Source organism: Polypterus senegalus, chromosome 12 (genome assembly GCF_016835505.1).
Source record: "Polypterus senegalus isolate Bchr_013 chromosome 12, ASM1683550v1, whole genome shotgun sequence".
Taxonomy (NCBI): Eukaryota; Metazoa; Chordata; class Cladistia; order Polypteriformes; family Polypteridae; genus Polypterus; species Polypterus senegalus.
The window spans coordinates 7958564-7970624 of NC_053165.1; the positions used below are offsets into that span (position 1 = coordinate 7958564).

General features: G+C 44.2%; 1 protein-coding gene across 6 annotated transcripts in view; it reads left to right on the top strand.

The window, feature by feature from the left end:
* The window catches only part of cfap20dc (CFAP20 domain containing), a 235012-nt gene that overhangs the window by 85067 nt on the left and 137884 nt on the right, over positions 1-12061 (top strand). For all 6 annotated transcript variants that reach the window (XM_039772543.1, XM_039772544.1, XM_039772540.1 and 3 more), the window contains exons 10-11: positions 3473-3638; positions 7426-7539. In XM_039772543.1, coding sequence (XP_039628477.1) covers positions 3473-3638; positions 7426-7539 — 280 coding nt within the window. The remainder of the gene's footprint in view (positions 1-3472; positions 3639-7425; positions 7540-12061) is intronic.

Here is a 12061-nt window from a genome sequence, read left to right on the forward strand (position 1 = left end):
TTGTTAATTTAATTGTTGTTCCCTATCAAAGACAGATAAGAGTAACTTTTTAAAAATATTCGATATTCTCAGCGTTCCTCTTGCACCTTTTTGGCATGCTTGCGTGCCTCTGTCTCCTCTCCATTGCGTTACCGTGAAGCCGCTTCTTAGACTCATTTCGAGGTGTCTTCCTCTTCCCACGTCTGCTTTTTGACGGTCCCCCATTACCCTCTGTGAAAACGTCCTTTGTATTCTTGGTGGGTACTTCTCACCATTGAAGACCACTCTCGGCGTTCCTACTATGCCTTTCCTTTTACTATTGCCATGTGTCTTGGCCTATCTTGTCTGGTGTTTCCTCTCTCTCAATTGCATTCCCTTAATGGCCGACACATCTAGAGAGGTCTGTCTTGCTCTTTGACTACCACAAACAGTAGATGATTGAATACGTCCCGTCTTTGAAGACCACTCAGTGTTCCTCCTATGCCGTTTCTTGGTATCTTTGCCTGGTGCTTCCTCCCTTGGAGAAACAGACTTTACTGAAACACCTAACAAGTCTGTCATTTCGAGGCGTATTGCTCACGCCCTGTATGTTTTTTGGTTACCAGCAAGGGTAGACGGGCTTACGTCACACGCCATGAAAACGTCATGTGTATCAAATACTTAATGTCTTTGAAGCCCACTCTCAGCCTTTGTCCTATGCTGGTATCGTCATGTGTTTTGCCCTATCGTGCCTGATGCTTCCTCCCTGGATTGTGTTCCGGTAAGCCCTGTTGTCATTTCAAAGCATCTTCCTTGCCACCTGCATGCTTTTTGACTGCCACCAACAGTAGATGAGCCCCTCATTACCCACTTCGCCAACCCTTCCCATCTTTGAAGGCGACTCAGTTATTGTGCCTCGTTAGTTCTCAGTGACCCAACGTCGCTCGGTACGTTGTTTGTTTCATTTTATTGAAAGACTCCATATTGACTCCATTGTTATGAGAATAAAAAAAAAAAATTGTCACAATCAAGAATTGAACTTCACACAACAACAACATTTCTTTCTATAGCACATTTTCATACAAGTAATGTAGCTCAAAGTGCTTTACATGATGAAAAGAGATAAAAGGACAAAGTAAGAATTCAAATAAGACAACACCTCTTAACGTATCCTGTCGTCGTCGTCATCTTTGCCAGTGAGCCACCAAAGCCAAACTGACCAATCAGATCAAAGCCAAACTGACCGATTTACATTAACGCCAAAAACTGACCAATCAGATTGCTTGGAGGGAGGACTGTATGTACTCGCAAACAGCAGCATTTTATTATATTGTCAATGTTACTAAAAATAATTAGTTAAATTCAGTTATCTGTTTTGGTTTTTTTTTTTTTATTACTTCTCTTCAATTACCCTGATCGGATCAATGAAAAATAATAATCATAGTTCTTATGTAGTTCATTTCAAAATAATTGTGAATTAACCATTGTTTTATGTTGGTAGAGTAATATATTTTGCTCTACTTTCCCATTTTGTATTAAGTAGCCTTTGTCAGAATGCCTAATCTCACAGACTTACCACTGTTTATAAGGTATCATAGCATATAACTTTACACCCATCTTCCCTTCTATATCTATAACCTCCGGCAATTAGGTATAGTAAAGACAAACGGGAGTCAAGTTACAATTTAAACACTGCATATTGTTGTTATTTAAGATTATTACCAATAATACAAAGTACATTTGGATATTGGCAACCATACAACCTGATTAAATGGTGACGTGTAGTTTCAGGTGGCACACAGACTTGTTTGTTACTTCAACTGTCTCTAGTTAAGGCATCATTGGTGCTCAGCTTTGTGCCACATGTCTGTTCAATATGGCTGAAGCCAAGCTGTGCTCTTCATTGTGTTGTCTTCATCAGATGTTAGTGTAAGAGAGAGAGTGTGAGGTTAAGCAAGTAAATTTATGGATGTTCTGTCCAACCCCTAGAGCCAATAGGGCATCACAGTACTTAAAGGCCTCTGAGACAAGCCAATTCTAAACAGCCATACCTTGGACCAATGGAGGAATAGAACATCAACACCTGCCAGCCCCCCCAAAGCCATTTGTTGAGCTAAAGTTTGCCAGTTAGGCAGCCTGGCTTTTTTGTGGGGGTTGAAAGACTTTAACAGAGAAACACTCACCAAACTGGTTTAAGGCACATCCTAACCTCCATAACCCAACTGTGTCGTAAAATTACAAAGAGACTCAGTCGTTAGCGGGGTGAACATGAATAAAGTAAAAGTCACTAAAGTAACACTAAATTACATTGCTTTGCCTAAATTACAAATAAAGACCTCTCTATATATATAATCTTCATTTGGATCTTGATCTTTGTTTGTCTGCAAATGAATTAGAAGAAGAAGCACTAGATGGCAGTAGAGAGACAGCTGAAACATAGGCATTGCATTAAGAATCTCCTCCAGGCTTATACTACTGAAGACTGCAGTACGCCAGTCACACCTCAAAACACAGACATTCAAACTAAACAAACTGTTGTGCTTTAAATTAACTAAAGAGATCTTCATTTAGATCTTGATGTTTGTCCGCGAATTCCACGCATGCGCAGATCACCTTCACCACAGTTTAGTACGCTGTTGTTACTCACAGATGTCGTCAGTGTGCCGGAATAACGAGAGGGGTGGTGGACAGTGTTACGCTGGTCAGCTCCTGAGGCCTGGTTAGAGAATGAGATTGCCGAAGATAAAAGGTACGTGCCTACGTAACATATGAATGAAAGAGAGACAGTGGGTAAAATGAATGACAACGTAACAGCACGTTCTGGAAATTCTTATTGTTATGTTGCAGCCGGCGAGTGCTGCGCGTCTCACAGTTGTACCGTGGCTTGCTCACATGTCAGTGAAGTGATCTCTGTTTATGCTTTAAAGAGCCTGGATACCTATGTGTCCCCCTTTAATAACCATTGCTCCGTGTATATTGCCTTACTCTTTGGATTGCCACAAAGCAACCTGCGAGACTGGAGAAAGGTTGAGAAGACCTCGTGAGAGGAAACGATAGCGTCATGAAAACGAGACGGACTGTGAACGGACAGAAGCAGAAATGCTCCTACACCACCACAGAATTACAATTCGGACAGTGATTCCGAGTGGACCGTTCCTATCGAATCAAAATCCAAAGGTTTTCTTTTGTAATTTTGTTTCCCTTATAAAAAATCATAATGCTGTGCGACGAAGGGCACAGTTCACGACTGGCAGCGCGTTTAAACAGGGAGCCCTTCACAGACAACTTTAACACGCGCAACGTAGTTGGGCGCACATGACTAGTACAAAATATTTATCAAGTTTTATGCAAAATCTCGCATTGCAAGAACCATAAACACTCCCCCACTGCTATATCGGACTTCTGCTGCACTGCCCTCTTCCACCTTTAACCCTTGTGACCCCTTGCCACCCTGACACCCCATAAGAAGCCTGCTAATTCCAAGGGTCATTTTTTTTGTGTTTTCTTTCCTCAGATCTCCAGCTCCTTCGGCAGTAAAGCGAATGTGTCGTCAAACCGGATCCGACAGAACAGTGGAGACCGATCCGAGAAGCGGAGTAGCCAGCCTTTACTCTCCTATTCCCGAATTCCAGACCTGCTCTCCCAGGGTGTCCGGGACGCTTCCCCTCCCACCAAAGCAGGTTTGTAAACGTTGGGTTGGGTTTACATTTCAGATTTTTATTTTTTACTTTTCGTGCAGCACGTGCCACGTTTGTCATAAACCCTTTTTTTTAATTTATTTTACTTCGAAGCTCAGGCAGGCAAATTGAAATATGAACTCCATTTGCTTTAACCGGCCAGGTAATGAAAATAGCAGGCCCTGGGGATTTTAATTACCTGTTTTTAATTTAAATGTCTTTCCTTCTTGTGACACCTGTGTTGCCTTGGCTGATGGCTGATTCCTTCCTTCCTTCCTTCCTTCCTTTTTATCATTTTAGTGGTTTTCCTGTATATCGCAGCTTGTCCCCTTTTTATCCATCTCGGATCACAAGCACCATCGGTTTCTTTCTAGCGACACACAGTTGTTGTGTTATTCCCCCGTATGGAGTGTTTTAGGCTCACACACACACACACAAGCGCCCAGTCTTAGGTTATAATTGAGCAGGTATGTGTGTTAAATGGAGTAAAGCTCCTTCTCCGGGTTTTTACTCCCCAGGTGGATTACAGTCACACTAATGAATTTCATTATGTAATTTATTCCTCCTGGTTGGAATAGAAATGATCTCTTCAATTGCTGTTGCATTAGCCAGCATTGGTATGCGTACTTGTGGGCTGCATATATACATTTTAAATGCCTTGCAATTTAATCGAGTCTTTTTTATTTATTTAATTTTTTTGTTTAATTAAAGTTAGAAAGATTTTTAAACAGTATATACATACACAATCCCACGAGCTCGGTGGCATTGTAGTTCAGGTTTGGGCCGCTGGTTTTCATCGCTGCTAATTTCTTCATTAACTGGACTCCTCCCTTATCTTGTCAAGATTTCATTTCCTGTGTTTTTTATTATTTTTTTTGTTTATTATTTTTTCATATTTTCTGTGGTGTAAATGTCCTGATGCTCTTTGGGTTTTGTGGGTGGAGCCCCAGGAGGCGGGGCCACTCTGACATCACCACTCCTGAGCCCTCCCTTTCTGGCTATTTAACCAGAGCAGAAACAAAAGCATTCAGTTTGTGAAGGAGTTTATGAGTGTTGCCATTTTCTTTGGATTTTCTGTTTTTATTTTTTTCTTGATGTTTCTTGCTTCTGTCCCTCGGTTTTCAAGATGCCTTGATCTGCAGAGCTGAAGCACCGCAGGCCTAGACCAACCGTGTATATTGTAGGCGTAATGTTAAGTATTTGGTGTATTTTTGTCATGTTTTATTGTATTTTTGGAAACGCTCGCACCTCTGGTCCTTGAAGAAAGATGATCAAAGTTCCTCCCATGAAACGCAGCATCCCTGGTCACTCTGCCTAAGGTGTGTAATGCCTGGGGTACACACACCCCCTATAACACCAACACAGACACACGGCACACAGTTTGCCTTCCACAGCACATGGTAAAGCACAGAGCACAGTCCCTTGTTTGCCGCCCGTCCTTCCGCCTCCACTCCTCCTCAGGCTTTGTTCTCTTCCTCCCGACTCTGGCCATTGAGTGGCGGTGACTTGCTCCTTTTTAATAGGGTACCCGGAAGGACTCCAGGTGCCCAACGAGTTTCTTCTGGCAGCACTTCAGGGTGTGGTGGAAATGCTGCTAAGTAGGACCCTGTAAAAGTCCAGGCGCCCCTTAGTGCTGGCCATGGGTCCCAGCACAATCCATGGCCCTGCTGGAAAACCAAGGGGGCTGCCCTTTGTTGGTCCGGGGGACAAAGGGTTTTGAAGATACTCTCTCCTCCGGCCCTTCCATACTCGGGGCGTCCCAGCCTGCCTTCCAACACATGTGCCATTTTTTTTTTTTTTGGTATCCGCTCACAGCGTGTATTGTATGACTGTGTTTTGCTCTTGGAGTTTGACTTGCACTTGTGATGAAAACAATCGGTCGGCCTGTGCAATGCGCCTGACTGTCAGTAGATGTCGCAGGGGCTCTTATCCTGTCGGCTTACTGTGAGCAGGACTTGAAACCCAATTGTGTGGCAGAGGTAGTTCACACCTCCAAGTCTTTGGTCCTGTATGACTGACTATCTTTTTGCTCAGTGGGTGTATGACTTGCACTTGTGATGAAAATGATCGGTCAGCCAGTGCAATGTGCCTCACTATCAGTAGATGTCACTGGGGCTCTTATCCTGTCAGTCTGGTGTGTGAAGAACCTGAAACCCAATTATGTGGCAGATGTAGCCCGCACCTCCGAAGTCTTTGGTCCCACATGACTGTCTATCTTTTTTCCTTTTGGAGTGTACGAGTTGCACTTGTGATGAAAACGATCAGTCGGCCTGTGCAATGCGCCTGACTGTCAGTAGATGTCGCTGGGGCCCTTATCCTGTCAGTTTGGTGTGCGAAGGACCTGAAATCCAATTATGTGGCAGACGTAGCCCGCACTTCCAATTTTTTGGTCATTTACCTTGACATGACATGCATTCGAGATGAAAATTAACTGCAGGATGCCCCGTGCCATTCCAGTGCTGCTAGTAAAGGGCCCCTTGCACCTTGTGATAAGTGGTCTGTGGTGATGTGCAGGTTTTTAAATCGCGTCCTGAGAGCGTGCAGGTTCATAACAGGTGCATACGTGGGGTTGATTGCACAGTGTTCGGCTGATCGCACACTCGCATTCAAATACGAGAGGATCAGTCAGGTGCCTCATTCACAGCTCGGAGTGGGCACAGGGTCACATCTGTGCCCGATCAAGCTGCACGGCAGAGGAAAAAGAGAGAGAACAAATGAGAGAAGGAGGTTAAAGAGTAGAGAGGGAGCAAGAGTTGCAGCAGGATACAGGGAATGCCAGGGTGTAGAGTCAAGGTAGGTGGGCACCCGGTAGGTGTGCCCCCAGGAGGAACACAGGGCCAATGCTGGAGAGGGGCAGAAGAGGGCCACTCTGACTATTTCTTGGGATAGCTGGAGTGACCCGATGTTCGCAGGGAGTTCCCGCCTAAGGGCGAGGAGTGGCAGCCAGAGACAAAGGAGCGAGTTGAGGCGAGACGTGGCACGGTGCCGGCAGCCGGTGACAGCAGTGACATGTGATAAGAGGTTAGCTGTGCCCATTGGCAGGATGTCTTCTTTTGCTGCACCTGGGATTGTGAGTTTATTAGAACTGATTCCTGCCTCGGAATTTTAAGCCTCGTTTTAATGGATTATTTCTTTATTGGATTGTTTTAACCTCCATTAATGGAAGGTGTAAAAGAAGCACACGATAACACAGTTAAAGGGTTGGGGAACAAGGAATTGGTTTGGCATGTTGGTTACAGGCAACTGTAAAAACATAGAAACAAGACAGTCTTTAGGTGGAAAAGATGGTGTATTTATGGAGGAGGGGACTGCGAAAAAGGATGTTGGGAACAGCAAGGAATCCTGGGAAGGTTGTGATGTCATCGAGAAGGGACGTGACGTGACTAAGGAATGTGGATGTGGCGTGTCCGTCCGAGCGAGCAACTGGCACTGCCGTTATGGTGTCGGGCTCTTTTCTGGCTAGTCTTACCTGTGAGAGAACAGACAGATGGGTTAGTACACTGGCTTTCTCCTCCGTCTTGCGGGATCATGCGCCGCATCGGATCCTTTGGTTGCCCCCTAATCGCACGTGTGTGACAAAGGCTTTGATCACTGCACTGTTTAATGGGTTTTTGTTTTAATAAAAGCGCTGGGCACATTTGCACCCACCCCTTCCTGTTAAGTGTGTGTCTATTAAGTGAGGGTCCCAGACGGCACAAGGGGAGCGTGGGGCCAAGCCAGACTGCCGCACACCTATCCAGCCAGTCATTTAGTTTTGCTTTTTAACTGCTCTTCATTTGTTTCTATGCAGCCGAGGTCCTCTTACTTCAACCGCGCCCTCCACAAGAGCGAACAGGCGAGAGGACCGGGCGCAGAAAACTCGGCAGCAGAAGTTCGCGACGAAATCTGACGACCGCTGATGATGGTGAGTCCCAGTCTTGTTATCCATGTTTTGTTTTTTTTTCTGAAGCTCATCACAAACTACTAGTGACGAGTGGACCCCGCTTTGCCTGAAGTTTGGCAAAAACGCAGAAATGTTGTTGGAACTTGGAGGGGAAGGAGAAACTGAAGAAGGTCTGAGTGGGTTTATAATGTGGCGGTGTCTCTTTGAAGTGTCCCTGAGGGCTGACTATACTGGGACGATTACTGTGACCAAAAATGGGACCTGAGCTGTGAGGCAGCCAACTGTGCCTCCCTGGGATACAATTACAGTCAGAGTCCTTTATCTCTTCTCTGCGTCTGTTGAGCTTCCATCACTACGACTAACACCCACCCACAGAGCCTGGGCTACCAGGGATCAACGTTGTATACCCTGGTGGGCTGTCCCTGTCACTACCTAATCTGCACTACATAACGAGAAGCATTTCAAGCTTAATCCAGCAGTCGGGACACAACGTACAGTCAATCTATGAAGAACAGTGTCGTATTTTCAGAATATTCTCATTATGGTCATCTAACGTACTCCAGTTTCTTTGTGTTTTTAATGTATGCCTGGTGCAAAGCCACTTGGATTACCGATCAAGAAGTGACATCACACACGCCTGTCTTGTCCGGTCAGGTTGGGGAGCAGGCACTGGTACAGCGGGCTGCCACACCCATCACATGATGAAACAGCTCGGCATCCTGGTTGGCAACCCCCAGGCAGTCACGCGGTCCAGTACCACCCTATGGAAATGACCCTCTATCTGCCGCAGCCAGGTGTTAAGTTGGGCGACCTGGATCATCCCCGGGTAATGGCACCACATGACCGTAGTGCTATAACTGACGTTCCCTCACAATGCAGATCATTTGCCTCATTCATGACTCCATGAGCAACACAAAGTCAAACCAGCGGGACCCTAGGATTCTCCAAAGAGTCCACGGGGCCTCATCCAGTTTTATGAATATTAAATATGAGGTTGTAACCACAAGGAGGCGCCACCTGTTTTATGAATATTAAATATGAGGTGGTAACCACAAAGGGGTGGCACCAGTTTTACGAATATTAAATATGAGGTGGTAACCACAAGGGGGTGGCACCAGTTTTATGAATATTAAATATGAGGTGGTAACCACAAGGGGGCGCTGCCAGTTTTACGAATATTAAATATGAGGTTGTAACCACATGGGGGCGCCACCAGTTTTATGAATATTAAATATGAGGTGTAACCACAAGGGCAGTTTTACCCACATGGGGGCGCCACCAGTTTTATGAATATTAAATATATGATTGTAACCACAATGAATATTAAATATGGGCAACCACAAAGGGGTGGCACAGTTTTACAAAAATTTTAAATATGAGGTTTTAACCACAAGGAGGCGCCACCTGTTTTATGAATATTAAATATGAGGTTGGTAACCACAAAGGGGGCGCCACCAGTTTTACGAATATTAAATATGAGATTGAAACCACAAGGGGGCGACCGTCAGTTTTACAAAAATTTTAAATATGAGGTTTTAACCACAAGGGGTTGCCACTGAGCCCCAAACCACAGACACAGCATTTCCATATTTTATTTTGATTCATATTATCCATCCATCCATTATCCAACCCCGCTATATCCTAACTATAGGGTCATGGGGGGTCCGCTGGAGCCAATCCCAGCTAACACAGGGCGGGGCAGGGCGCCAGCCCACCGCAGGTTATTCATATTATGCTTTAATTTATTTTCATGCTTTATGTGAAGATATAAACTCCCTGCCTCCCCTTCCTTCGGTGCAAGTGCGGTGTGTGAATTGTTCTGGGACTGGCGTTTATGTGATCGTTTGCACTTTATTTTTTTTTTATTGTTTAACTTGGTGACTTTATTCTCAGTATTTCTTTTGTAGCAAGTGAATCTCTCTTCAGGGATCAATGAAATACGTCAGTACATCTATCTTCAGAAAGGATTCAGACCCCTTCACTTTCCGCTCACTTTATTGTCTTGTAGGTTTCATTTTAATTGGATCAGTTTCTCAGTTTTGCCCATTGGTCTGCATTCCAAACGTGGAAACCTGTTGTCATTCAGAAAGGTTTGCAGTTTTATTAAAATACAAAAAACGTTTTTCTCTTTAGAAGTATTTGGACCCTTTGCTGTGCTACTCTGAATTGTGCTCAGGTGCCTCATTTTTGCTTTAATTTTCCTTGAGATGTTGCTAGAACTTGATTGGAGCACCCGAATGACAACCTGAATTGACAGGACATCACTTAGAAAGGCACACGTGGACCTCCTGTGCTGGGCCGGCGCCACCTTTAAGGTGAATTAGAAATTCACCGAGGGGTGCAGATCATACGGGCGGCATGGAACCCAAACGCACAGATTAGCTTCCGAACACTCAATTGGCGCACTAATAAGCTTGGCCGAGGGCGCAAAATAACCCAACACTGGCACTGACCATGTGTAGAAAGTTCAACAACTTAATCACTGCAAGTCAGGACATAAAACAAGCCATGAAGTCCAAAGAACTCTCTGTAGACGTCCATGTTCACCTTGACGATGACAAGAAGCATACAGCCAGCCAAGACATTGGCTGGGCCACTCAAGGACACTCATGGCCACACCAGCAAAGACCAGACTCCCACCCCAAAGATCCTGTGTGGGGGGAACCTGAAGATGGCGATTCACAGACGCTTCCCATCCAATCTAACAGAGCCGAAGAGGATCTGCTGGAAAGAATGGAATCCACTGCCTAATTCCAGGTGTACAAAACTTGTGGAGATTTAACCCAAGAGAACCCAAGAGCTGGAAATGTTACCAGTGGGGCTTCTACAAAAAGTCCTGAATGGACGGTTGGAAAAACTCGATAGGAATGAGACATTTCTGTTTGGAATATTTAATAACTTCGCATACATTTCCAAAAATATGTTTTCACTTTGTCACGAAGGGGTTTGGAGTGTGCAGAAAGTGAATACTGTTCAAATCTGGTCTGTCTGTCTGTCTGTCTGATAGTGCCTTTCAATATCTATCTCTCTATTATATAGTGCCTTTCATATCTATCTGCCTGTCTGTCTTCATTATACAGGGTGGTCCAGATCGTCTGGATGACTTTGATTTATGTGGGGACGATTCCAGTTCGGCGGGAAGACGATTCTTCATGTTTTCAGTGTGCACACTTCTCGATGGTCCGGGATTTTTTGGCTGATTTTTCTATGTAATAAACTTAAGTTATAGCGTAATGAAAATTGCATAATTAGATCTGGACCACCCTATATAACGCCTTTCATATCTATCTATCTATCTATCTATCTATCTATCTAATCCTGCCAACTACACCAAAATTATCTATTTGTCTGTCTGTCATATAGTGTCTTTCAATATCTATTTTTCTATCTGTCTTAATTATATAGCATCTTTTATATCTGTCTATCTGTATTATGTAGCGTGTTTCATGCCTGTCTATTATATAGTTATCTATCTGATCCTGCCTACTATACTAAGATCTGTCTGTCAGCCATATAGTGCCTTTCAATAACTGTTTCTCTATCTGTATTCAGTATATACTGTCTTTTGTACCTGTCTCTCTATTATATAGTGCTTTTCATGTCTGTCTAGCTATCTGTCTGTGTATCTTTAGGTGTAACCATCATGCCACCCTGCTATGCCCTGTAATGTCAGTCTCTCTGAGTAGGTTATTAAGTTTAAGGTTTTGTTAGAGGTCTTGTCCTGCCAAAGCAGTGCGCTGTTCCCATTTTCAAGCTCTCTTTAAATTGTTTCTCTGTATATCAATGGCGTGGAACCCGATTCAGCGCTTTATGAGCCATTTTATCGTCTGTGTAAATTTGAACATTGCATTCTTTGCACACCCTTGGCACCTTTGTGTTGGTCTGCTGCCTGCAGTTTGGTTTTTACTGCCGTACTCCACACATGTCCTTTGTCTTCTTTAACATATTCAATGTCGATGTTGTAGTTTTTTTTTTTCTGTCCACTCCACGTCACCCTGACAATCCCCGCCGCCCCAAAGACAAGTCATTTTTTTTTTCTCTGTTTTTCTTTTGCTCTTTCTTTCCCTCCCTGGCAGCTTTCCCGATGAACCGCCTTTCTGGCCGGCGTGCCTCCTGACAAGCGCACATCTTGCTTGTTGATGTCAAGTTCCTAATCAGGTCGGCTGTCAGTCATGTTGGCACGGATGTTTTCTTTTCACATCGCATGGAAAAATCCAAGGTTATGCTTTCGTTATTAAGTTCCGACTTCTGAAATTCCTGTTCGGTGAGCCTGTCTGAGAAATGATAACAGTGTTTTAAATGGAGGTTTGTCACATTTCAGCGGATTCCTCTGAATTGCCTATCAATGCACTGAAGCTCCCGGTTTTGACAGCAGCCTTCATGCATTAACCTACAGGATTTATAATTTAATACTCCAAATCTGATTTGAAAGCATTTCGGCTTAGGTGGAGATCTGCTGCAGTAGGCTAAAATCTACTGAGCAGAGTTCCCTGGCGTGTTATGTCACCAGTCCGTTCCTCAAGATTTCTTATGTATGTATGTG